General features: G+C 49.2%; 1 protein-coding gene across 3 annotated transcripts; it reads right to left on the reverse strand.

The window, feature by feature from the left end:
* Positions 1 to 8,700: 8,700 nt before the first annotated feature.
* SLC2A8 (solute carrier family 2 member 8) lies at positions 8,701 to 26,663 on the reverse strand. Of its 3 annotated transcripts, none has more exons than XM_063144750.1 (11): positions 26,588 to 26,663; positions 22,886 to 23,035; positions 20,579 to 20,741; positions 19,387 to 19,593; positions 18,810 to 18,909; positions 17,482 to 17,693; positions 16,205 to 16,351; positions 13,767 to 13,875; positions 12,880 to 13,056; positions 11,311 to 11,456; positions 8,701 to 9,395 (listed from the first exon to the last, which is right to left on the reverse strand). In XM_063144750.1, the coding sequence occupies exons 2-11, from the start codon at positions 22,978 to 22,980 to the stop codon at positions 9,255 to 9,257; spliced, it is 1,497 nt and encodes a 498-aa protein (XP_063000820.1). In that variant the 5' UTR covers positions 22,981 to 23,035; positions 26,588 to 26,663; the 3' UTR covers positions 8,701 to 9,254. The 3 variants fall into 3 exon arrangements, with proteins under 3 accessions (XP_063000820.1, XP_063000819.1, XP_063000817.1); XM_063144749.1 differs by lacking the exon at positions 26,588 to 26,663 and adding an exon at positions 23,188 to 23,382 and having other exon boundaries at positions 16,205 to 16,348; XM_063144747.1 differs by lacking the exon at positions 26,588 to 26,663 and adding an exon at positions 23,188 to 23,382.
* Between the last annotated feature and the right edge of the window lie 293 nt (positions 26,664 to 26,956).

The raw sequence follows: 26,956 nt of genomic DNA on the forward strand, positions 1-26,956 counted from the left end.
TGTCTTGCCCAATGAATTACGGGCGCCTGTCCAGTCGGTTAGAAAGGCTTTAATCAGTTAATCTCATCATTTAACGGTTGTAGCCCTATTAAATGGACATTCCACCCCCCAGCTTCCAGCTACTGTAGCAGATATCCAGGGTATGTTTTTTCAAATGGAAGCCTTTTACGTGATCACACATTAATTTCCCCGACGCCAATCTGCACGTGTTACATTTGGAGTTGACGATGCAGACACCAAGGGCAAAACCTTCCCCCCTTCCGTTACCACCTACCCCACCCCAAAGGAAACTGTTAGGATCATACAGCAAAGGAGTAGTCTTTCTCCACCCCACCTCACAAAAAGCCGAGCGAACGTCCCTCGTCTTAGTAACGTGACTGTTAACACAGATGCTGAAGAGCTAAAAGGATGAGCTCAGATGAGGGCTGCTGCATCATGGCCTCTTAGCCGAGAGTCGAGGGCACTTTGAAAGAGGAGCCGCCGCTCCCGAGCACAGGTGTGCATCCTGCTTTTGCCTCGGCTAAGCAGGCGTTGCAGGTTTTTGCCTTTCCAAAGCCTGCCAAGCCTGTTTAAACAGAGGCGACACACGGGCAAAATAAAACGCGTGCTTCCTCCATCGGGAAGGCAAATCTCTCTCAAACTACTTCCAGCTTCCTCACGTTGCTGTTTCGTGAGAAGAACCTGACGTCGTTTGGGGCAAGCTGGCACAGCAGGGAAAAGGCGTTGCTAGACCCTTTAGATGCTAGTTCTCCATCTTGCAGGGTGGAGGTCCCTGTCCCATGGGAGGTGTTGAATCCAAAGGCCTTTTGCCCAGTCCCTGCCCTGATTCGAATGTTTTCTTTATTTGACAAATTGCGGTTTCTGATTTGTATACCTGCATCGATCCAAATAGCTGACCGGAAGTGATGCGAACGGCTTCTGGGGACTCTTCCTTTATTTACCAATAAACGAAGCAATACTGTTAAGGAACAATGCACTGAAAAGAACAAAAGAGACTTGCTTCTGCCATTAAGCAGGGCGTCACCTGCGTGGCCGTAGCTGAGAGGTGTGGCTTGCTGTGCAGCGGTATCTTTCATTTTAAAAACAGCTCATGTTCCCAGCTCTCATGAATGTAGGCGGTTTCGGTTTCAAGGTGAAAGCAGTGTCTGTTCTGAGACTAGAAGGAGGGTGGATCTAAGGCGGAATTCTAGCAGGTTTCATGCCCCACCCCCTGCTTCGGGATCCTAAGTTCCACCTTCCTTTTTCCTACCTCCTTTGCCCACCAGTATTCCATGACTCCAGTCCCTTTGCCCCTTCTTCTATAACACAATTGCCTTATTTCTGCAAGTGCGGCAAGAGCACACGGCCCACCCTGGGTGGGACGGTTGTACTGCATAAACTGTTTGACGTTTTGCCCGACACGGAGGAGGAGACTGGGCCTCTGATGAGCAAAACACCGTTGCTGTATTAGATCAACGGAGGCCCTTCACCGAACAACTACAGGTGCTGTTCAAACAAAGGGGGTGGTGGGGAATCAAGCCACAATCTGGCAAATACAGGACTTATTTTGAAAACAACGGCGTGGCATGCCCACGTCCAGAAAATGGTGTGTGTGTTTCTGTAATCTTGCCATTTCATGGCCAAGTTGCTGTGGCTAGTGCCCACTCCTGGCAAGGCCGGACGTCTGCCTGGGCCCGCTCAGTGAGTCAATTCAGCCACAGACTTGGCACGATTGTTGACTGACCCCTTGGACCACCAGGAGAGATCAAGGAACTCGACGTTGACAGTGAAGGGGTGTGTGTGTGTGTAGCTTTGTGATAGAGCCCCTGCTTTGTACAGGGAGGGGGCCAGGCTTGGTCCTGAACGGTGTCCCCAGTTTAAAAAGCAGCAGTGCCGTAAAAGACACTCTCTGAGGTCATGGCACTGCCTAGGAGTGGATAGTATCCAAGGGACCATTGGGCCGTGTCAATTCAAAGCCGCTCCCGATGTCTGCCTTGATGGCTTTGGTTGGGAAATGAAAGCTGTATCCCTGCTTTTCCCCTTTGCTCTAGCTACATCGCCGTTGGTGGCCAGATCTTTCCCCTGCATGTGCGCAAAACCCTAATAGTCTCTCTCTCTCTCTCTCTCTCTCACACACACACACACACAGCTTCATTGCATCAGCTGCTGCCATTGACATGAGTGTGTGTTTATGTAAATTGAAAATGCATCGGAGATGCTGTGGTAGGTGGCCCCCATTACACCAGGTCTGCTCAACCTGGTGCTCCCCGATGTTCTGGACCCCAAGTCCCATCAGCCCCAGCCAGGCCAATGGTGGAAATTATCGTCGGGCACCAGGCTGCATCCCACCGTTGATCTGCCTGTGAGGAAGCCGCTGGGCCGAACACCGGCTCAAAGGATACTTGGCTCTCGGGTAGAATTTCCCCTTCCCTTACTTGAGACGCTCCACAGCTGTTCAAACGTGAGATATTTGGGCGTTCTCTTCCGACGTCGCCGTTTTTGCATCTGTCGCCTTTTCATTCAATGGTGTGGGTGATGTGGAAAGGCTAATGGTTGCCGTCCGGCTTGGGCTTCCCGGGCCCGTTTACGAACCGTGTTCCCGCTGACTTTCTCGCCCGCCGCACCCCAGTAATTCTGGGAAGCGCTTTTGGAGGGGTGGACTGCATGCCTGTTGCGGTAGAGGCTGCATCTCCTGCATTTCCAGAATGATTCCCATCGTCTCTCACCACCCCATGTCCCATCGCTGCTGGCCACCACGTGGACAGAATGCTGGACAAGATGGGCCCTTGGGCTGATCCAACATGGCATCTTATGTCTGCATGCGACTTAGGGCTGCAGGTTGTGAATCTGACAGAAAGTTCCTTGCTCTAAATGTTTGCATATGTGTACGGCGTTGGCCTGCAGACGTCGGTGGACCTTGAATAATGGCTTCCAGCTTCCAGCCACAACTGCTTCTGCCTTTTTTCATTTCAGAAAAACGGCTTCTCATGGGGGGTGGGGTGGGGCGGGGCGTGCATTTATGCGCTGGCCCTGGCTGCTTTCCAGAGCCGTTTTTGCCACGGGGCATGTGCAAGGCCCAGCGTGCAAGAGGCAGCAGCGTTACAGGCGAGTTACGCCAGCATAGTAAGTGGGAGAGAGGCATCTTCTCAGAGCAAGTCTTCTCAATGGGGAAGGTCCACCGCTGGGCATGTTTAGCCTGGAGAAGAGAAGACTGAGGGGAGACATGATAGCAGTCTTCAAAGACTTAAAAGGTTGTCACACAGAGGAGGGCCAGGATCTCTTCTCGATCCTCCCAGAGTGCAGGACACGGAATAACGGGCTCAAGTTACAGGAAGTCAGATTCCAGCTGGACATCAGGAAAAACTTCCTGACTGTTAGAGCAGGACGACAATGGAACCAGTTACCTAGGGAGGTGGTGGGCTCTCCCACACTAGAGGCCTTCAAGAGGCAGCTGGACAGCCATCGGTCAGGGATGCTTTAGGGTGGATTCCTGCACTCAGCAGGGGGTTGGACTCAATGGCCTTATAGGCCCCTTCCAACTCTACTAGTCTTTGATTCTATGATGTGCCTGAGAATGTGATGTCAGGGTCAAGGCGCTCTCTCTTGCCTTGAGCCTGAGCTAGATGTGATGTCAGAGGGCTTTTTTTTTTTAAATCCCCTTTTAAGCAGCTTAAATAGAGGGGCTGAATTGGATTGAGTCAATAGTGCCCTGGAGCCCTTCTTCTGATGAAAAGCACACGGACACTGGTGGAGGGGGACAGTTATTTAGACGGTTCTTGAATATCTTCCACCAGTTCTGGGGAATGGCAGCTTTTTAGGAGAGATAAATTTTCAGTTGGGGGACTGCTAGTTGGGAAGGTTAAAACACCACCCTTCCTTCAGCACTATGGTCTCAAATCAATCACACACCCACACCAGCTATAACATGTCCACACACGCTCTTGATCACTGATGACACATCTAGTTGTGACCACATCCATTGACTCACAAGGTGGACCATTGGCTCTTGGCTTACCCAGCTACAATATGGAAGTAAATAATAGCAGCCTACCTTTCAGGGAGGTTCGAAGAAAATCTATGTAGCATCCTTCATTAAGTGCTAAATATTATTATCATCCAGTCAGACGCATGGTAAGCAGACGCACTGACCCTCTTGTACAATTTATACATGGCCGGCAAGATCACCATCTACCACCACCACCCCCCAAAAAATGAAGGGATGTTTCGAAAACTTCAGGATGGCTTGATTCCCCCCCCCCCCCAAATTTCCATTTAGCCGCTGTGCCCTTTTTCTGGGGAGAAAGGCAGGGTGCAAATCAAATAAATAATTTGTGCTTGATTTTTGTCCAAACAGAGGAGAAGGCAGAGGGAGAGGATTGGTTGACTGGTCTCCGGTTCTGGTTCGAGAGCGCGTTTTCCTTACCGCTGTTCCTAAGGGGACGTTGGATTCTCTCTTACTCCTTTCCCACCCTTCCCTGTTTTCTGACGGGCAGGCTTGCTCTTCAACGCGAGTACAGAAGGTCGATACTTTTCTATCTTGTCTTCCTCTTAAAGAGCAGTCTCAGAAAGGCATAGAGCAGGCGCCGGGGCCATCCCGTGCCCAGGCCTGGCAGCCGCACGTGCTGGACTTCAACACTTCAAGAACAGTGGCTGCATCCGGACCGTCCACTGTTGCAAAAACGAAACACCTTAACGAAAACCCGACATGGCAGACTTGAATAAGATGCGGCCAAGTGCTCCTCGGAAGTAGGATCCTAAGCGGCGGAGCTCGGCCCTGGCCGCGTTTGTAGCGTTTAATCACACCCGCACGCACACAAATGCGTAACAGTTACCTTTGCATGTTTAACCTGTCTGTGCCATTCCGACGACTACGAACATCTACATTCCCCCCAAACATTCCTGTGTGTCTAAAGTGAGGACTTCTTTTTCTTCTTTTTTAAAGAGGTTGGGGGGCGGGGCGGGAGGGGACTCTTTTCTGCAGGTTCGACTTCCTAATATTTATTAAGTATTTCTCTTGCCGGATGGAAGGCGCCCTGATGCTGACGTTTGTACAAAACAGTTTGTCGTCAACCCTGGTTGCTTGTTTTCCTTAAAAGCCCTTGAGCACAACCCAGCACAAGTTAGCCATGAGGAGAGAAGCTGCCCTCGAAGGCAACGGGTAAGTGGTTGGGTTACGCAGGCCAGGTCGCTCTGGGGTTTACTCTGAATCCCCAGCGATGCCCGCGGGGAGTCTTGTGTGCACCTGGTCAAATAGAAGACGATGGAGGTGTGCGATTTGCCTGAAATTGGAAGAGTCAAGGGAATGCAGGACAGGGCTCCTGCATCTTTAACAGTTGCACAGAAAAGGGGAATTTCAGCAGGTGCCATTTGTAGGCACGCAGCACCTGGCGAGGTTCCCTCTTCGCCACAAGAGCGACCAGATACAAAAGAGGGCAGCTTTAACGGTTGTGATGAAGAGGGAATTTCACCAGGTGCTGCATGTCCCGTCCCGTGACCATCAGTGTGCGTAGGACTGCAGCTCAAGTCCTGTGCCTAACTTTTGCTGGATTCTGCCCTTTGACTGTTACCTAGTGGGGTTTTGTATTTTTCAATGATTCTGTCCTGTTGGGCTGTGGCTTACTTACCCTCTTGTGAGTCTCAAAGTTTAAATTATACCACCAAGTGTCTTAAACTCAATTGTATTGCCATTGTTTTTAAATGCTAAAGTAATAATGTATTGATTTCCCCCCCTCCTTTTTTGTGTTTTCAAATGTAGCCTGTAAAGAAAAAAGAGAGAGAATCAAGATATGAATATAATGGCAAAAATCTGTTCTAAAAGTTCCATAGACCACAGCTGTAAAATGGACTGTAGGTTCTTTTTCCCCCCTTCCTTGATATGTAATAAATATTTATGACATTTGAACCCTTTTCCTTCTTCACCCCCGTGGGGTGCATATAAAATGAACAGAAGGCCTCCTATCGCTCCCAGCGGCACAACCCTGGACTTCCTAGAGCTTTGGACAAAGATTTCGTCATCCTTAAAAGAGCCCCATTGAAACCAATGGGACTTAAGTTAGAGCTCCATGACACCACGGGTTCCCCCCCCCCGGGTTGTCCCCGCGCTATCCGCCTCCGTTTCAACAGCGTGTCAAACGCCGATCACTGTCACGCGTATGCGTTGTTGCGAGATTTCAGTGCTATTTCAGCGTGTGCATCCTTTCACCTGTGCGGGCTCTCATTGCTGATGTACCACCTGTCTCCTCTCTTCCCCTTGCAGTTCATTGGTGGTTGTGGCTGGGAGGGACTTTGAGATGGACGTAGGACGTGGGTTCCTTCCCCACCCTGATTCTGATTTCCCCGTGTTTTATTATTTTTTATTTCTGTGCAGGCGCAATTGAATGCAATTCTGGTAGGCTGGAACGGTGTAATGATGCAGTGGTGTACTTAAGGGATTAGGGAACGTCAACCTTTTGCATGTCCAGGGACTGGTCTACCTATCCTCGTTTCAACGAAGTATTGTTGCACTGTAAAGCTTAGGAGAAAGGGGGTGGGCGAGAAAAAGAAGACACAATGCTTTCCCTAGGATCCTTATAAACAGAGTTGGAGGGCTGAAAGTCAGATAGACCGACTCCATGAACTCCGTACCAACAATCCAGCAGGCGTTTCATGGAGAAATTGAAATGACGTGCTGGAAGAGAACCACCCCACCTTCTGCTTTCGTCAGTGACACCGCCCTACATACACGCCCTTCCACAGACACACACACACACCCCAGCAGAAAAATCGGGATGATCTGAAATAGCATCGAAAAGGAAATTACGCAGGAACGATGTTATCATGCATGGAGAAAAGAACTGGACTTTCCCCGCACAAAAATAAAACGGAAGAGGAGGGGAACTTTTAAGTACTTTTAAGCCTTGATGATTTCGCCTCCTTGTCAGTGCCTGCTAAAGACATCCGTTCTTTTGGATGAAAACTGCATTCTTGATCTCTTTGCAAGGCTTCCAGAGTTTAAAAGCTTTAAGGCGGGTACACAAAACAGTCGGGAAAATGTGCACTTTGCCAGAAAAGAAGGGAGAGAGAGAGAGAATGAATTACCTAGGAGAAATAACAGTAGCATCAAGGGGCAGAATGAGCAAAAGAGAGCCAGTTTTATTTGCCATTTATTTGCCATTTAGAGAGCCAGTTTTATTTGGCATAACAGGTGTTAACAGGAAGTCAACAGAAAAAAAGGAGTTAGATACAGATAGAACTGAACACGCTCAGCAAGGGACAACCACATTAAAAGCATCAGACCCTCTTCCTCCGTAACCCATTTCAGCTAGGAATGAACAGAAGGCAGTGCTGTGGTTATTGCTCTGAGCTATTGGGATATCAGTTCAAGACAGTGGTTCCCAATTAGCTAAGTACTGCGGACCTCTTGTTTTTCAAATGCCAAGCCAAGAACCCCTACTTTTGGGGGAAAAAAAAGTTATCTCTATGGTAGTTACGCGTGCGAAGCAATTTTTTGGAGAAAATTAGGGGTAGCCCCTAATAAGCAAAGGTTTTTAGATATACTAAAAAACAGACCATAACATTTGTGATATTTGTGATATTACCTTGCAAAAATGACAATGATTTAGTTAGGAATATAAAGACGAATTTAATTTTACTAACGTCTAGTTTACAACTGAACAAATTATGACATGTCTAGCAGCTACTAAACCTAAATGTGATGGGAGAAATCGTGCCTCTTTTTGTCCCGAACAATCCCTTCCACATCCGGTTCAATATCTCCTACTTTTAATCTCAAATCTGGATCAACATCGAGCCGATTTCTATGCTTGTTCTTCATATAACAAAATGTCAAAAATGTTTGTTCGCAAAGGGAACTAGATGTTTCAAAGCTTTTTCACCTAACTTCTTATGATCAGGAAAAACCTTCACCCAGAATTGGTCCAGCCTATATTCTTTGAAAAATGATTTCAGTGAACCACCACAAGTCACGTCAACAAGGGCACCTTGCTCTTCTGCAGATAGAGTTGTTTTTGTACATCACCACATTCAAAAGGATTCCTTATCCATGAGCTTTCAGGATTAGGTGCAGGGAAGTAATCTCTGAAGCTACTCACTAAATCATGCAGGTGCTTCCGCGCATGATGTCACCATCGAAGCAAACGGAACGGGGAGACGGCGTATTTCCTTTTATTAAAATGCAGACCTTGCAGAGCTAATATGTGAATGGTGCCACGGACTCCCCTGGGTGGGTCACATAGACCCCCTGGGGTCCGCGGACCACCAATTGGGAACCACTGGTGTAAGGAATACATTCATTTACGTCAAGGTGGAGAAGAAAAGAAACTTGAGTTACTCAAATTCCCATCAGCTCCAGGCAGCATGCCCAAGTCAGGAGCGATGGGAGTTGTAACCCAAGAAGATCTGGAGAATCTCTGGCTCCCTACACCTGATAGGAGAACATGCCATGTTGAGAGTTACACTGACCTTCTTAGCTGGGGTGGACAAAAAGACCAGTGCAATGGGAACATTTGCAGCCCCACTGATGGAGCCTTAACAAAATACAGGCAGGCGAATAGTTAAAAGTTAACGTTATTAAATGTGAATGTGATTTCGTTAAAGATGCTCTCGTTGGCCAGAAAGCTGGAAGACGGGGCCAGGTTTACTCATCCCAGCAGGTGATCTTGGTAGATCCCGCCAGTCCATCTTGCCTTTTATCTCTTGGCGTAAAAGGCCTAGCATAGCCTTCCCCAACCTGGTGCCCTCCAGATGTGTTGGGACTACAACTCCCGGCACCCCAGGCAGGACACACTGATTGGAGATGATGGGAGCTAGTGTCCAAAGACATCTGGACGAAGTCAGGCTGGGGAAAACCGGCCTAGAGATTTAAAAATAAAAACAGAAAATTCAGAGGAAGAGCATGAACTATGCCGGTGGGGACCAGCCCCTTTTTTTGTTCCCCTCTATGTCTACAAAACCTACAGCAGAGGCCCTATAACTGTTTTTGAAGTTCTAACATTTTAAAGCAGTGCTCAGGCAGCACCCTTCAGCAGGGCAACACAAAATGGGTAACCTGCGTTTCACAAAACTTAAGCAGAGTTTTGTAATCCTGTGATGACGTGCGCCCCATGCAAAACACGGCTGTCCTTCCTGGTCATATTTGTTGGACCTGACCGAGCCGCGTAGAGAATTTACATTCATGTGCACCTCCTTGAGAAACGGAAGATTTGGTCTCACCGGCCAACACCTGAATGAAGTTCCAGAAAGGGGGGGGGGCACTTTTCCCTGATAGTTCACAGCAGCTAACGTAATCTCTGGAAGTAAGCCTCTATCTCTTCCAAGCTCTTCCCTTTCGTTTCGGGGACGCAGAGTATGGTAAAGAGCACGCTGAGGAGGCAGGTGCCGGAGAACAGCCAGAAAGTACCGTAAGGAGTTAGGAGTACCTGGAGAGGAGAGAGAGATGTGTGATTGAAAACAACGGCTGAGTCTGGGAACATCAGAAGAGCCCTGCTGGATCAGACTGAGGGTCCATCTAGTCCAGCACTCTGTTCACATAGTGGCCAAGCAGCTGTTGACCAGGGACCAACAAAGCAGGACATGGTGCAACAGCACCCTCCCACCCATGTTCCCCAGCAACTGGCTTACTGCCTCGAATACTGGAGGTAGCACACAACCATCAGGGCTAGTAGCCATGGATAGCCTTCTCCTCCAGGAATTTATCCAACCCCCTTTTAAAGCCATCCAAACTGGTGGTTGTCACTACATCTTGTGGGAGTGAGTTCCAAAATACATCTCATTGAGGTGTTCAGTCTATGTCAGGGCTGTAACCGTGCGAGAGGACAGGGGGGTCAGGGGCTCACAGAATAAAACATTTCAGAATGCAAAAAAGCATCCCTGTCCACAAAAATCCGGCAGATGGAGATGGTTCCGTTCAAGCCATCCCAAAACTCCGAGGAAATTAAAACCTAAAAATAAATCAATCAAACGGCGAATCAGCCGTCTACAACGCGGCGCCTTCCAGATGTTTTGGACGGCAAATCAGCCACAGTCCGCATGGCCGACGCTCAGGAAACTTGAGGGTTGTAGTCCAAAATATCTGCATATCTCGAGATATGCTGGAACTCAAGTTACAGAACAGAAATGTATATTTGGCTGCAATCAGGTTGAAGACATGATTCATTATTTGCATTATTTGAATGAGGTTGGCTATGTGCTTCCTGGAGACAAATTTCTGTCATTTATTACCCAGCTGAAGTCAGATCGGACTCCGAAGGGAATAGTAATAGAACTCCTGGCTGATAACCACGGATTTATTACTCGATTTATTACATCCTCGGCAGCCAAGAAGCTGCGGTCTCACCACACGTAAAGAGTTATGATGTATTATAAACCTCATCTTTGTAATTTTGAGTACTCGACCCTCTTGCTGGCTAGTTAATACCATTTGCTCTTATTTATTGATTGCATTTTTATACCACCCAATAGCGGAAGCTCTCTGGGCGGTTTGCAAAAATTACAAAACCATGAAAACCATTCAAAACATAAAACAAACCATATAAAACAAAGGATAAACTACAATATGGAATGCACAACCAGGATAAAACCAAGCAGCAATACAGAATTTAATACAGATTAATTTTGCCAGGGCAAAGCCTCGCAAACCATGCCGATGTGATGCTCGCTTATTTATTTATTTTATTACATTTATATACTGCCTCACAGCCGAAGCTCTCTGGGCGGTTTACAACAATTAAAAATGGTAAACGTTAAAAGTATACAAAATTTAAAAACCATCAAAAACATTAAAAAACAGTGTAAAAACAACAGTATCCCTTTAAAAACAACAATTCTGGGGGTCCATTAAAAACAAACTTAACGTTGTTAAATGCTGTTAAAATGCCTGGGAGAAGAGAAAAGTCTTGACCTGGCGCCGAAAGGATAACAATGTTGGCGTCAGGCGAGCCTCATTGGGGAGATCATTCCATAATTGGGGGCCACCACTGAAAAGGCCCTCTCCTTGTTGCCATCCTCCGAGCTTCCCTCGGAGTAAGCACTCGGAGGAGGACCGTAGATGTTGAGCGCAGCGTACGGGTAGGTTCATGTTGGGAGAGGCGTTCCATCAGGTACTGCGGTCCCAAGCCATGTAGGGCTTTATAGGTTAAAACCAGCACCTTGAATTGGGCTCGGAAACATATAGGCAGCCAATGCAAGCCGGCCAGAATCGGTGTTATATGCTCAGACCTCCCTGTTCCAGCTATCAATCTGGCCGCCGCATTTTGCACAAGCTGCAGCTTCTGGACCGTCTTCAAAGGCTGCCCCACGTAGAGGGCATTGCAGTAATCTAATTTGGAAACTTACCATGAGGTCATGGAACTCCTTGGTGATGAGAAAGGCCATGAACCAGTTCGTTAAAACGCAGGCACCACTGGCAACGCCTCGGGCTCGGAGGGGGAATATTTCGGACATCACCAGCCATGGGATCGGGCCCCATCCCAGGGCAAAGCCTGCAGGTTGCAGAGGAAGGAGAGGTGGTCACGAACTGAACAGGGATGCATATGAACAGACAATCCTGGAATGATGGAGCAAGGGGTGGCCAGCCTGGAGCCCTGGGAGCATACGCAACTGACGGCCTACACGCACGCCCTTCCACAGACACACCCCCAGCAGAAAAACCGGGACAATCCGAAATAGCATTAAAAAAGGAAATTACACAGGAACGATGTTATCATGCATGGAGAAAAGAACTGGACTTTCCCCGCACAAAAATAAAACGGAAGAGGAAGGGAAAGTGGCACAATCAGAGAGCAAGGTGGGTACAACGTCATGTGAGTGCCGCGCTGCAAAACTAGACACAAAGCATGTCGAGAGTGCATTAAAACGCTGGTGTGATGGAGCTCTGAGTCACAACTAGCTTAAGTCACATTGATTTCAATGCATCTGCTCTACATAGGAGTACATCTGGAGCCACTTCCTTGTTAGGCAGAGAACGCCAGCACTAAAAGATCATCGAAGTGGTAAGGAGAGATGCTGAGTGGAAATCGAAGGAGGACTCAGCCTGCCAGGGAAAGGAGCCATCCCGCAGGTTCCTTGCCACAGAGGTGTCGGGCCTGGCTCGCTCCCAGGTGTATGCACAGTCCCCTGATTACTTATGGAACTCCCTGCCACAAGACTTGGTGATGGCTGCGATAGGGTTAGCCGATGAATTGAGATCCGTGTCTCCCCAGGGGCAGCCCACTAGCCAGGAAAGGGGAGGAGGAAGAGATAAGAGAAAATGGGGTGGCAGAAAGGGATGGCTCCACCTACTTTTGTTCTGGCCCCACCCACCACAGACATCTGGCTCGCGTCAGGGGAAAAAAATCCCCCACCCTTGCTTAAACACCTGCTTTAAGAGGTCTTGAGCCAAGCTGGAGTCCTATAGTCAGGGACAGCGTCAGAAGTAGGCATTGTTGGGCCTCGGCCAAGGCCCACCCCTCAACGGGGGCCCACGCCCAACTCCTAGAGCCCCCAACCCTGCTAGTCCTCCTTGTTGACGCTACTTGCTCACCTGCCCTCTCCAAGGGCGTGGGCAGCGATGGGAGCTAGGAGAGGAAGTGGCTGCTTTACCCCCTCTTTCTGGGTAATGGCGTAGAGCTAACGTGACCTAGAGCTAACGTGGTCTGTACTCCACAGCCACTAGGCTCCAATAAGCAGGTCGGACCATTTAGCCGCAAAGAAGTGGGATTCCCGAAGAGGAGGAAACACCGGCTCTCAGCAGGTACCCTTCCCAGGTCTGTGCCAGCTGCCACAGCGGAGGAAAAGTTCTGACATGGAAGTCAAAGAAATGGGACCTTCTCACCAATACGGCTCAGAAACCCCGGAGAAGACCCAGAAGACTAGACAGCCGGATCGACTGGTTCTTGCCAGGACCACCGCACGGCCCTCACTAACCCATGATGAAGAGGCCCACGCTCAGCACCGCCAGCCACGCAAGGCTGTGCTCTTCTTCTACAAGCGCGAGGCCCAGAGGGGAGTCCGACCACTTGACGTGGGAAGAGTTGCCGGGGCCCGGGAGCGCCATTTTGAAATACATCCCAAACACGGCGGCGCTGGCAGCCATGATGAACCCTGGGAAAGACGAGAGAGAAAAAGTCTATTTATTTGCATTGTTTGGGAAGCTCAGTCCTCGCCCCAATGTGGGAATTTCCCGTTCGCCATGAAGCAGGAAAGTGTTGCATCCTTTGCTTAGGTGAGTTCATCAACCCCCTCACAGCCCAAGCAATACCTCAGTAACGATTTCCAAAGGGGAAGCAGCCGTGTTAGCCAAAACAATGACGAGTCTTGCAGCAGAGATGCATTCAGTATGACTCAGGAGGTTTTGCAGACCAGAGACAACTTTATTTATTTATTTTTTATTTATTTATTACATTTTTATACCGCCCAATAGCCGAAGTTCTCCTTCACCATGTGGCAAGGGAAGTCATCCTGACTGCGTTCAGACAACACGATAACCAATGGTGGTTTAAATAATCGATGGTTGGTTATTTAACTCACCATGGGTTTCTGTATTGTGTGGAGGGAGTTTTTTTAACCGAAGGTTGGTTATTTGCACAGCATTGGTTATTTGAACCACCACTGGTTATTGTGTTGTGCGGAGGGCACCGTTGGTGATATGGTCAGCCATAGAGTCACAAGGCAAGAGTGGTCAAAGTGGTGGCTGCCGCTCTAGTCCAGTTGGCAGGATAGATTTATGGCAGCAATGGCTGATGGGGTACTAGCAGGGGGCGGAGGGGGGAGAGGGTGAATCCCACACGTGAGACGAGAGGGGTTAGCAATACCTGAGAAGACCAGGAGGATTTTCCGTCCTGTTCTATCGATAATAAGGGCAGCCACGGCTGTGAAAAAGACTTGGATGGAGCCCACAATGACAGAAGCAGCGCTGCTATTCTGGGAGACACAAGGCAGAAAGAAGGAGGAGAAAGACGTCCATGAAGCATTTTGAGCCGTTGGGAAGAACAATATAAAAATCATTCGTTCTTTTGAAATTGGATCAGTTTAATCGCCCGCTTCTTTCTATAAGCTCAGAGTGACGTTCGCCCCAACCCTATGCATGCTTGTTCAGCCATCAGTCCTACTGTGCCCAATGGAGCTTACTCTCGAGTAGACCTGCACACCAGATGGCAGCTCCACAACATTAAAAACCAGCAGCACAGATTAAACACACGCACAACCCCACCAGTGTTGTTATTCAGTTACTTTTTAAAGCCGAGGATAGAATACAAATTTATTCTATTATAATGAACCTTTCAAATCATAGAGCTGGGAGGAGGCTATATAACGCCCCCTGTTCTGCCCCGGCCGTGGGCTTTTAGGTTTTTCAGGGTTACCAAGGAAACAAATGAGCCAGATCCACGGTTTACTTACAAGGAGACAGTCTTTACTTTAAATATTTACAATATTGATATACCGCTCCCCATTGAAAATTTCTGAGCTCTGTACAAGATGAAATAAAAACAGAAGAAAACAGTTTAAAATAGTTTTTAAAAGAAGCAAAATGTGCAGTGAACCGTGGCTGGTCATTAAGGAAAGGCTTCCTGGAATAATGATGTTTTCAGGAGGCACCGAAAGGAGTATAAAGTTGGCGCCTGCCTGACCTCCAGAGGCAGGGAATTCCATAGGAAGGGGGCCACCACGCTGAAGGCTCTTCCCCTGGTGGACTCCAATCAGAGGATGGGTCTATGTGGAAGCACCAGGAGCCGGCCCTCGGATGACCTCAGTGACCGAGGGGAGAAGACGCTCTCTCAGGTATCCTGGTCCCAAGTTGTTTAGGTCTTTGTACACAAGTCCAAGAACCTTCAACCTGGCCCGGTAGCGAATAGGCAGCCTGTGCAGTTCCCTCAGCAGAGGAGTTACGTGCTGGAATAGTTCGCAGCAAATTAGGCATAGCCCAATAAAGATGGGCCAGTCTTCAAAGGCTTCCTGCACAAAAGACCCCTCGGCAAAATCTGACCACCGCCTCTGGGCACGAGAGCAAGTTATAGCATAACTAGACTTGGCCCCGCTGCCACGTTAAGCAAGTGACTGATTACTAGGATTAATAGCAAAGCAGTTCTTCTCATCATAAGAATCGATAGCATAACTTGATGCTGAGTGATCAACAAGGCACTACTTGGCATTTCTTCGGCACACCAAAGCACATCTCTTTTGCACAGGTACACTTACTAATTGGATGGATGGGGTGTTATGACATGGCCCCTCGAAAGGGCACTGCTGGAATGCCAGCTTGTTAGAGCCTCCAGATACGGGACCAGGCCTCATAGATAAGACGCCTGGTACTTCCATGAGAACCGTACTTTGACTCATCTTATAATGGACAGAGGAATGTTGCAGATGAGTGCAGAAAATAACAGTTTGCTAGCTTAGAAGCAGCCATTCACCCACAAACCTCGGCGGGTAGCCATGATTTGCAGGCCTGCAGGCCATACAAACATACACACACACGCTTTCGAACCACAATGCACCCTGGGCAAAGGGATTAGCATATGGGTGTGTCAAGGGTCAAAGGGCAGGAGCTCACGGAGATGCACTCTTGACTTGCGAACCACAGGGCCCTGGGACCTATCAGTCAACTGCCTGAGTGCTTGAACCTATCAGATATCTTGTATTCCAAGTCAGTGTTTCATGCTGCTGAAGCCTCTCTGAGTATTTGCGTCTGCAGCCTTCTCTCTACCTGAAGATCAAGCTGCCTGTAGTCCTGTAGCAATGGAAGGGATTATCAGACTGAGTGCTGGCTAGCAGAGAGGAAGTTGGGATAAAGAGGGAAAGCCAATGGCCACCAGAGTTAACACGTTGGCTCCATTGGGCTTCCAACTTCCAATTCTACGATTTGGGCTTCCAACGCTACTATTTGACGATTCTATAAGAAGAACATTAGAATAGTTCTCCTGGATCAGATCAAGGGTCTATCTAGTCCAGCGTCCGGATTTTCCACAGTGTCTATCCAGATGCCCAGTTGGCCTCTTCCAACTATTCTACGAGCCTATGAGATATTGCCAAAGTCTATCAAGACCAGCAGTCGAGCGAGAGGAACCCAATGTACCTCTGGAGCAACCTCCTTCGTAACTCCAGCCGAAACCTTGAGCGATCTCACCCGTTTTCATCAGATGGGAATATTCACTCTCTGCTTGGTCCAGGCAGTGCAGCTCTCAAGCACGTGAGCGAATAAGGCTGCTTTTGACGCTTCGTGGGGGCGGAGAACCGACAGCCACGGGCTCACCTTGAAGTTGGCCTCTTCAAATATGGTTTCCGCATAAAACATGATGGCGTTGATGCCCGACACTTGCTGGAAAAACATTATGGTGACGCCAATGAAGAAGGGCTTGTAAATGGAGGGGTTCTTGAACTCCGCGAGGCTCAGCTCCTGCTGCAGAGGGAGAGGCAAACAACATCGTAACGGCGGCCGCTTTGGCAGCACGCGAAGAACGGAGGGTGAGTAGGGGGAAGTGGAAATTTGCAACAAAATGTTGCAGCGTGAAGTGCTTGCTGTTCAGGATCCCAACCTTTCAGTCCCCTTACAGGTTTCCTGTTCCGCTCCCGCCCCGCAACAGTCAATCAGTATTCCATAGCTACTGAGCACGCTCAGTGCTCAACATAGGTCTCCCCCAATTAGGGTTGGTTTGTTTTTCCTAAATATATATTTTTGTATTAGAAGAGGATACAAACTAGAGGAGGCAACCCACTAAAGAGCAGTGGGTGAATAAAATTTGGGAGACTCTGGCGCAGTTCAGACGACACGTTTCTCAACAGTGGTTTTAGAACTCCACGGTGGAGTTTTTACACCACTGTGGAGAAATGTGTTGTCTGGTGGGAAAACTCCACCCCACAGTGGAGGGTTTTTTGGAAAACACTCCACGCAGAATATCCACGCTGTGCTAGAACCTGGGGTCATCCCATGAAGCCGATGGGTGGGAGATCCAGGACAAATAAAAGGAAGTCCTTCTTCACACAGCGCAGAGTTAAATTATGGAACTCACTGCCACAAGATGTAGTGATGGCCACCCATTTGGATGGCTTTAAAAGGGGGTTGGATCAATTCCCGGAGGCGAAGGCTATCAAGGGTTACTAGCCCTGATGGTTGTGTGCTGCCTCCAGTATCCGAGGCAGTAAGCCTGTGTGCACCAGTTGCTGGGGAACATGGGCGGGAGGGTGCTGTTGCACCATGTCCTACTTGTTCATCCCTGGCCAATGGGTGGTTGGACTAGATGGACCCTTGGTCTGATCCAGCAGGGCTGTTCTTATATGCATTGAGCAGGGGGTTGGACTCGATGGCCTTATAGGCCTCTTCCAACTCTACTTGAATCATAGATTCTATGATTCTATGTTCTTATGCAAAGGAGAGTTCCTGCACAACCGTTGTGTGGCGGGCTCTGAGGAATTTGCCATTGCCTTGCGCGGACTTTTCCCACTGGCTACCGAGTTCCCTGGCAAGAGCAGCATCATTGTTCATTACTCGTGATTGTTATTCATTACGTTTCCTGGGCCGTGTCCCTTTACCTGCTCGTGGGCGCTGGCCTGGATCTCCCTGCATTCCCACTCGTGCTCCACCAGGGGTCCCCGCAGGAACTGCAGCGCCGCCACGGCTTCGGCCTGCTGATTCCGGCTCAGCAAGAACCGTGGCGTCTCCGGCATGAAGGCCATGAGCCCCAGCATGATGCAGGGTGGGACGGAGCCCAGCACCGCCAGCCAGCGCCAGCCCAGCCCCATGCCTGGAGGGAGGGACACAAAAAGGCTGAGACAAATCATCTTGATGGTAGAAGGGACCACGGTGGTCCATATTTCAATGCAGGAGACAACTAGGCAACCAAGTGGTTTAGACTCCAACTCCCATTAGCCCCAGCACAGGTGGACAACGGTCAGAGATTATGAGAAGAGAGCCCCTGTCCAACAACTCTGACCACTGAACATCTAAGGTTGGCTGGGGGATGTAGTCCCATGCATCTGGAGGGCACCAGGTTGGGGAAGGTTGATCTAAATTATTATTACTATTATTAGCCTGGAGAAGAGAAGATTGAGGGGAGACATAATAGCACTCTTCAAATACTTAGAAGGTTGTCACACAGAGGAGGGCCAGGATCTCTTCTTGATCATCCCAGAGTGCAGGACACGGAATAACGGGCTCAAGTTACAGGAAGCCAGATTCCGGCTGGACATCAGGAAAAACTTCCTGACTGTTCGAGCAGTACGACAATGGAACCAGTTACTTAGGGAGGTTGTGGGCTCTCCCACACTAGGGGCATTCAAGAGTTAGCTGGACAACCATCTCTCAGGTATGCTTTAAGGTGGATTACTGCATGGAGCAGGGGGTTGGACTTGATGGCCTTATAGGCCCCTTCCAACTCTATTATCCTATGATTCTACGATTGACTTTTCAGGGCTTTACTGCCACAAAACAGTACATACACAAGAGCACACTAGTACATGCAGAGGGGTTACGAGGGAGGTAAGTTTCTGCTCTCATTTCTACAGGCTATGGAGAAATTAAAACACTGCGGGCGTTTCTCCTGTTGCTTGGAAGAGTCCCTTTGCTGTTTCTCACCTACGCAAACCCTATGCTAGAAAGGAGGCTTCCATGGCAGGGGCTTGTGTGGGATTTGCTCGCCAGATGGCAAGCGGACTGGTGACTGCCTGAACAGGGCCTTCTCAGTGGTGGCGCCACATCTGCGGAGCGCCCTTTGGTTATTATTTCAGTAGAAAGTGGGATCGAAACGACACGTAAATGAAGCAACGTGAAACTGTGTGGGGGACCGGCTCCTCCAAGCCAGCCAGGGTGCAGCCTGATATAACGTGCGCTAGAGATAGGTGAATAACCCCAAAAGACGTACCTGCCATGTAAGCTCCCAAGATGCCCGTCACCACCATCAGCTGAACACATGAGCCGAGCATCCCTCGAACCTTGGAATGAGCTATTTCAGAAATATATACCTAGGACATGTAAGCAGGAAGAGAGCGATATTTACAAGGCGGTGTGAGGGGACGGGAGAGGAAGAATCCGAGGCAGAGGAACTTCTGGAGCCAAACCCCGGCACCTCCAGCGAAAAGGGCAGCAGGCCAAGAAAAAAATCCGTTCTCTGCCTGAGGCTCAAAGTGCTGCTGTCACTCAGAGCCTTTTGGGGACCGTGGGCGCACTCGGAATTTTGAGGCAGTGTTGCGGGCGCTCTCACAAAATGGCTGCCATGACAGGCCCCGCCAGGCACAAAATGCCCATGTCCCAGAAGACATAGTGGCATAATTTGCCTAAAAAACAAAGTACAAGGGAGAGGTGGCAGCAGCATTTGGGTGCTCATTTTGGGGGTCCCAGAAGCAGACGATCCCTGGCTCCGTAACTCAATAGCAGAAGGCAGTAGAGCGCTTTTTTCTACAAAATGCAGCTAGAAATAACATTGCAGCTTCGGCTCTTACCGGAACCACCAAGGAGGTGACGCCGCTGGCCAAGCCGCTCAACAGCCGGCCCACGTACAGCATCCAAACGTTCTGAGCGGAGACGATGGTCAGGAAGCCAAAAACATACGGGACCGCACAGAACATCAGGCTCAGCTTCCGGCCAGCTTTGTCCACAAGGTATCCTCCCAGAATCCCGCCAGCCGCCGCGCCCAGAGTGACGACAGACTGCACAGAAGAAGAAGAAAAGGAAAAAAAAAACATGGGACAGGAGGGACGGAGGAGCTGAAACTACCGCGAGTGGAAAGTGTCTGATTGGAAACCTGATTTTGACTGTAGGTTCCATGGGGCAAGGACCTGTATGCTTTGCTCACGTTAAAGCAAGATTGCCATATAAACGCATGGCACCTTTCCTCCAAGGAGCCTTGGTGGCTACCCCCACTCTGATGGGGTGTGTCTCCCTGGATGTGTCAGACAAGGTACCCTATGAAAAGAGACTGAGAGAACTGGGCATGTTCAAGGAGGACGCAGACAAGCTGGAGTGTGTTCAGAGGAGCGCAACGAGGATGATCAGGGGTCTGGAAACAAAGCCCTGTGAAGAGAGACTGAAAGAACTGGGCATGTTTAACCTGGAGAAGAGGAGATTGAGGGGAGACATGAGAGCACTCTTCAAATACTTAAAAGGTTGTTACACAGAGGAGGGCCAGGATCTCTTCTCGATCCTCCCAGAGTGCAGGACACGGAATAACGGGCTCAAGTTAAAGGAAGCCAGATTCCGGCTGGACATCAGGAAAAACTTCCTGACTGTTAGAGCAGTACGACAACGGAACCAGTTACCTAGGGAGATGGTGGGCTCTCCCACCCTAGAGGCCTTCAAGAGGCAGCTGGACAACCATCTGTCAGGGATGCTTTAGGGTGGATTCCTGCATTGAGCAGGGGGTTGGACTCAATGGCCTTATAGGCCCCTTCCAACTCTACTATTCTATGACTCCATAGCCATGCTGGGATGGGATGATGGGAACTGTAATCCAACACATCTGGCAGGGTGGGGGGCAAGCCAGGGAAGGCTGGAGTGGACAAGACCTTGTGTGCTCAATGGATCCGTAGGCTGGCCTGTTCTGAAGCAGCCCCAAACAGCCGTGCACTGAGATTTACGTCCCAGCCCCAGCCCAGCCACCCGCTGCGTTTGCGTGCCCAGCGGTCGGTGCCTTACCCCAAACCAAGATGCCTGGCTATCTTCCAGCCTTAATGCCGGGTTGCCGCTCCTTTTCAGGCTCGGAATGGCCGGCGAGCTGTAGCCAAGCACGAAGCCGAAGCTTAGCGGTCCCAGCACGGCAGCGAACGTCGCCAGGTAGACATTCCGGTTTTGGACCTTGCTGCAGGAGGCGCGAGAATGAGGCAACAGAAGAAGGAAAAACCACACATTTATGCAAAGACTTTCCTCCCTTCCGCCCCGCGCTTTAGCTTTGGAGCTTGGGAATGAGCCAAGGTGCAAATGGATCCGTGCAGAGCCTCACCTCCCACGAAGGCACACTTGTGGCTGCTTAACAGCTGAAAAACTGGATCCACAGATTTCCTCGGGGCAGGTTTGGGTTCGGCCTACGCGAAGCAAAACTGCAATTCCGTACCTGGGTGGACCAGCGACCTGACCTGGTATCGGGCAGCTTCCTACGTCCCTAAAGCCAGAGAAAGGGACGTGGCGGCATGGCGCACACCCGATCGTGGAGGCAGGGCTGCAGCGATAAGCTGCATTTAGTAAATCAGCAGGAGGGTTATTGGTTGGGGTCAGGGGATTGTCTTGAAATAGTCCGTCCCCCCCCCCGTGAAGTTGGTTCAACAATTCAAGGAGGCAAACCAGGAGCCTTCTTTGGCTCTTACGGCGGGGAAATGCTTTGTGGCAGAGATGCACAAGAAAGCGGAGGATAGTTTAGGGGTGAGCGATGGCAGAAAGACCAGGACTGTGGGACAAAGGCTGCACGTCTGGACCCACCTGAACTTCACATAGAGAACACTGATGGGCTCTGAACCGGAGAAGATTAACCGGGGGTTTGGAGTGTGTGGTGTGGATCTCAAGGAAACCACAAGATCTAAACCACTACATTGAGAAGAAAGGTCCTCTTGTTCCCAGTTCCTCCACCAGATCCCTCGGGGTGATCTCATGAAGGCAGTGACTCAGACTCTGGCAAGGAGAATTCTTTCCCCAGCTGCTGATATGGCTTGAAGGGGGATGGACAGGGGGAGGCCATCGCCCACTGGACTTCAGATAACTAATGCGATGTCCTTGGCTCTCTCTTTTTATGTCCCTTATCCCACGTTTGGCAAAGTCTTATCTTCCTAGCTGGTGATGCTTAGCTAGGACGTTTTCAAGTTTGGGCAGTGTCCCAGAAACGGATCTAACAAACAGAAGGCTTGATTTATTACAACATATTTATTGATTGCATTTTTATACCACCCAATAGCCGAAGCTCCCTATTTTGCACAAAAATTGAAACCATTCAAAGTATGAAACAAAGAGTATAAAAACACGCTATAGAATACAAGATAAAAACACAACCAGGATAAAATCATCAGCAGTGCAGGAATACAAATTTAAAATACCAATTTAAAACAGCCAAGTTTAAAATTAAATTTATAGACTGTTAAAATACTGGGAGAATAAAAAGGTCTTCACCTGGCGTCTAAAAGCATATAATGTAGGCGCCAAGCGAACCTCCTTAGGGAGCTCATTCCACAGCCGGGGTGCCACAGCAGAGAAGGCCCTCCTCCTGGTAGCCCCCTGCCTCACTTCCTTTGGCAGGGGCTCATGGAGAAAGACCCCTGAGGATGACCTTAGGGTCTGGGCAGATACATATAGGTGGAGGCATTTATCTATTTATTTTTATCCATAGGCACCTCACCCTTTTAGATGCGCTTGGGTTTTTCAACGCTTTCAGAGTTCGGATGCTTGGTTTCCATCGTGTATCAAACACCTCCTTAGTAGAGGAGGCTGGCTGTGACGTTTGGTCCCAATCCTGCAAACCCCCAGACTTTTCTAGCTATTCACCCTTTTGGGGGTACTTGGGATTTTACCTCCTTGTTGAGTTATTGTGCAGGGGTTCGTTGGTGGATTGGGTGCCTCGTGACTGGAGGAGGCAGTGTGTGAAGTTTTGTCTGGATCCTGCAAATGTCCAGCACTTCAGAGGAGAAATAGCGTCACTGCTCGGACAGGAGGATTGCAGCAGGGCAGGGGGCAGTGGTGGGTTGTTGTTTACACACACAGTAGCTTAATAAACTACTCATAGTAGCTTACTGTCTGACCACATGGGGGATAACAGTAGCTTATTTTCAAAACAAGCCACCATGAGCAGCTTATTAACCCATCATGGCTTAAAGTGATGTCCGAATGCAGCCAATGAACGAACATCCAGGGCTGTTCAAGTCCACCCCAACCCCAAACACGCCCACACTTCAAACTGTTTTAAATGTAGGGAAGATTCATTAACACCTCCCCACACACCCCGAAAGAAGCAGGCGCACACACCTCAGATAAACGTCCAGCTGAGAGGGTCTCTCAGCAGCAGGCAGTTCTACTTCTGCCGCAGTGCCCAAAAGCGGACTGGATTCCTCAGAAGCCATCTCTCCTGTCCTCACTCCGAAGGGGAATGTTGCCCAGGCAGCCTCGGTCCCAAGCCTTGAAAGAGTTAAAAAAAAGAGAGAGAGGAAGGTCACAAGCAGGAAGAGGCAACAGCCAGTCTTGTGACTTCAACCTATTTTGCTTCCTCAGCCGTGAGCTGCAGCCTTCACTTTTAAAAGACGGAGAATGTTGCAGCTGACCCAACTTACTTCACTCTGGAAAAACAAACCATACGCACAAAATACCCAAAAGCAACCGTGGGGAAACGCTGTTAAAAAGACCACCTAAAGGTCCCAAAGAAGCCAAGGATGTATTTGAACTTGTTAAAACTTTTCATTGGGCTGGGAGTGAAGCAAAACACGAACACGCAACACCAGGGTTTGGGGGAAGAGAGCAAAGGGCACTGTGAGGCAAGTGTGTCCACAACCTTCTGCAAATCTGCGGTGTGTCCACTTCGGAATAGCACATGTAGCACTGGTCCTTCCCTTCGAAAGGAAGAGATTCGCCAAGTCAGGAAAAAAAATGCAGAAAGGGACAACTGAAACAGCAAAGGAGGTGAATTACCTTCCCTTTGAGGAAAAGAGAATGAGTTTGAGGGAATTTAGTTTAGAAAACAAAGAGGAATTGAGGCAAGGGAATATGATAGAGGTTCACAAAATCAAGCGTGGTGTGGAGAAAGTGGATTGCGACCTTAACACTAAAATTTAATAGGGATAAATGCCAAATTCTACATCTAGGAAATAGAAACCAAATGCACAGTTGCAAGATGGGGGATCCTTGGCTCAGCAATACTACAAACGAGAAGGATCTTGGAATTGTTGTAGATCGCAAGCTGAATACGAGCCAACAGTGCGATATGGCTGCAAGAAAGGCAAATGCTATTTTGGGCTGCATTAATAGAAGTATAGCTTCCAAATTACATGAGGTACTGGTTCCTTGCTATTCGGCCCTGGTTAGGCCTCATCTTGAGTATTGCATCCAATTCTGGGCTCCACACTTCTAGAAGGACACAGACAAGCTGGAGCGTGTTCAGAGGAGGGCAACCAGGATGATCAGGGGCCTGGAAACAAAGCCCTATGAAGAGAGACTGAAAGAACTGGGCATGTTTAACCTGGAGAAGAGAAGATTGAGGGGAGACATGATAGCACTCTTCAAATACTTGAAAGGTTGTCACACAGAGGAGGGCCAGGATCTCTTCTCGATCCTCCCAGAGTGCGGGACACGGAATAATGGGCTCATGTTACAGGAAGCCAGATTCGGCTGGACATCAGGAAAAACTTTCTGACTGTTAGAGCAATACGACAGTGGAACCAGTTACCTAGGGAGGTTGTGGGCTCTACCACACAAGAGGCAGCTGGACAACCATCTGTCAGGGATGCTTTAGGGTGGATTCCTGCATTGAGCAGGGGGTTGGACTCGATGGCCTTGTAGGCCCCTTCCAACTCTGCTATTCTATGATTCTATGAAAACGTGGAGTCATCCCCCAGTGAAATTGATGGGTGCAAAAGATACAGGATATCGCCTTGACATAACGCATATTGAATTGATGGAACTCCCAGCTACAAGATGGGCTTTGATAGCTTTAAGAAGGGCTTCCAACAGAGACAGAGAGGAGAGGTGGATCAATAGCTATTAGTTATGGTAGAAAAATGGAACCTCCGTGTTCAAAAGAAGCAGACCTTCAAATGCCAGTCGCTCGGGAGTAACAACGGAAGAGGGCTATTGCCCTCACGTCCTGCCTGTGAGCTTCCCAGAGGCATATGGCTGGCCCATGTGAGAAACAGGGTGTTAAGACTAGATCTACCTTTGGTATAATCCAGCAGGACGCTTAAAATTAATACAACCCTGCAGCTTGTAACAGCCTTAAGGTGAAAGGGGGTACAAGCAAGGATCATGCTAAGCAGCATCTGAATCCGGGTTCCTGGGATAGGGTCCCCCAGAAACCTCCACACAGCCCAGATCATGGTTGTGCCACTAAAGCAGCGATCTGGTTGAGGTCGCTGGGGTGGTGCCAGCGTCCCCGAAGTGACACCGCTGGAAATGTGTGCAAGAGCAAGCGTGTGGAAGTATATGAGTGTGAGTGCAAGCACACCCACCCACGTGGAGTCCCCAGGCAATACCCAATGAGGGCCTCAGGGCTGAAAAGGTTGTGCAACCCGACATCTAGGATTGCAGCGTTAGTCAGGTTAAGCTTGAATTTAGTGCCCCCCAAGAGTCTTCGGCTGCACCACACATCATCCCAAAGGCTACAGCAGCCTTGTCAAACCTGGTGCTCTCCAGATATTTTGGATGTCAAGGCAGAAGCTATTCAAGTTCGTCTCTAGCAGTGCTCAGAACAAGCTGGTCCCTGGTGAGGCAGAGAGCAGGGCCAGGAAAACACGGTTGTCCTTACATTGCTAAGAGGAGGTTACGACGGCTGCCAACGTGGGATGCTTTAAAAGGGAATTAGACAAATTTGTGGAGAGAGAGCTGCTAGCGCTACCAGTCAAAAGCCATGGTGCACCTATTGAGTCTTTTCTCTCTCTCTCTCTCTCTGTGTGTGTGTGTGCATGGCAATAAAAAGGATGGAAGAAGCAGTGAGAAAACACGGGAGGGTATCAAACGGAAGATCATGACATCCGGACCTACTGTAAGGGCTTTATCACACCAGCGTTATGCTGTGCCATCACTGCGAATCGCATGCAAAGGACTCAGACGTTTTCCACCTTATAATCTGCTTGGATTGTGAAGTACTCCCATGCATCCTGCCTTAATTGTGCAATAAAGCCAAAAGATTTGCCATATTTAGCCCCTACATTTTGAGCGTATCTTCCGGGCCGTCGCTGGGGCACAGGAGCAGGATTTTAAAGACACGCTTACATCTGCGTAAGCTTTAAAGATAAAGGCACCAAAATTGGCACAGTAACAGATATTAGGGAGAGCTTTAAGCATACGGAATTTGAATTGAATTGGGATTTTTTAAATGTTTTTTTTACATTTCCCCCCTTAAACTCACTTCCAGGTATGCAAAGGATCACTGTCGCCTGGTAGCAAAAACAACAAAGCTTAGCGCTACGGGGATAATCCGAGGGAAGCAGGTACGTGGGATGAACTCCATGAGTGCGGCAGAGCGATTTCATGGGGAAAGGATTGCTCAGAAGCAATGGGAGAACTAACAGTAAATGAACACTCAGAGCTCTGGATATATGAAACATCAGGAGCTCTGCTGTCAGTCAAAGGGGCACAGGCCGGTAGCCCCAGCACCGCAAAAGCCCCCGAAGCAGCCTGGCTTCTCAGTGCCGCCATATAGACCCTACTGAGCTTTCTTATAGCACTCCTCCACTGTAAGGAGACACACAAAACCCAATCAGGGGTTGCTGTCAATCTGGCTCCACCAGGCCTCCCCAACGTGGCGCCCTCCAGATGTTGGGCTGCAGGCTCATCTTTCCCAGCCAGCCGGAGTGGACGAGGCAATCCTGGGCTAAGATGGGCAAGCAGCCTCGGCTTCATAGGAAGCATTCCAAATGAGCAATAGTAGGAGGGGGGCGGGAAATAAATGAATCAGTATCGTCTATCTGAAGCTGGGGGATAATACAAGGCGACTAGGAGGCCGGTCCGGCACAAACTCACCTTCCCCTCCGTTTTAATCCGAATTACAGCTTCTCACGCCCTAACCAAAGCCATGAATTGCTATCTGCAGGATCAGCTGCAAGGCGGAACTAAGGGAGAATGCATTACATTTCCGAGGGGAAGAAAAATAATGACGGACCGGAAACTCAGCGGATTAAATATGCTCCCCCCTGTATCGGTACTTCCGGTTTTTCTCTCTAGGCAAAAGGCAACGATAGCTCTATTCGAGTCACTAGAGATAGAAAATAGAGACGCGCGCCATGCAGGAACTTGGGGACACTTCCGGTGTCAAACCAGTGTTTTCCCAGCGCCATAGAGAGAGCCAAGGGATAGAGAGGCACCGCTGTGGCACATATTGAGGATCCATAG

Source organism: Elgaria multicarinata, chromosome 19, assembly GCF_023053635.1.
Source record: "Elgaria multicarinata webbii isolate HBS135686 ecotype San Diego chromosome 19, rElgMul1.1.pri, whole genome shotgun sequence".
NCBI lineage: Eukaryota > Metazoa > Chordata > Lepidosauria > Squamata > Anguidae > Elgaria > Elgaria multicarinata.

Bases quoted from the DNA above. Each gene is read 5' to 3' on its own strand.
- SLC2A8 (XM_063144747.1), bottom strand. From the start codon at position 23,210: ATGGTTTGTTTTTCCAGAGTGAA. The intron at 19,594-20,578 runs GTAAGGCACCGA...TCTTCTGTGCAG, and splicing joins GCCAGGCATCTTGGTTTGGG to TCTGTCGTCACTCTGGGCGC. The intron at 13,057-13,766 runs GTATTGCTAACC...CGTCTTTCCCAG, and splicing joins AATCCTCCTGGTCTTCTCAG to GGTTCATCATGGCTGCCAGC.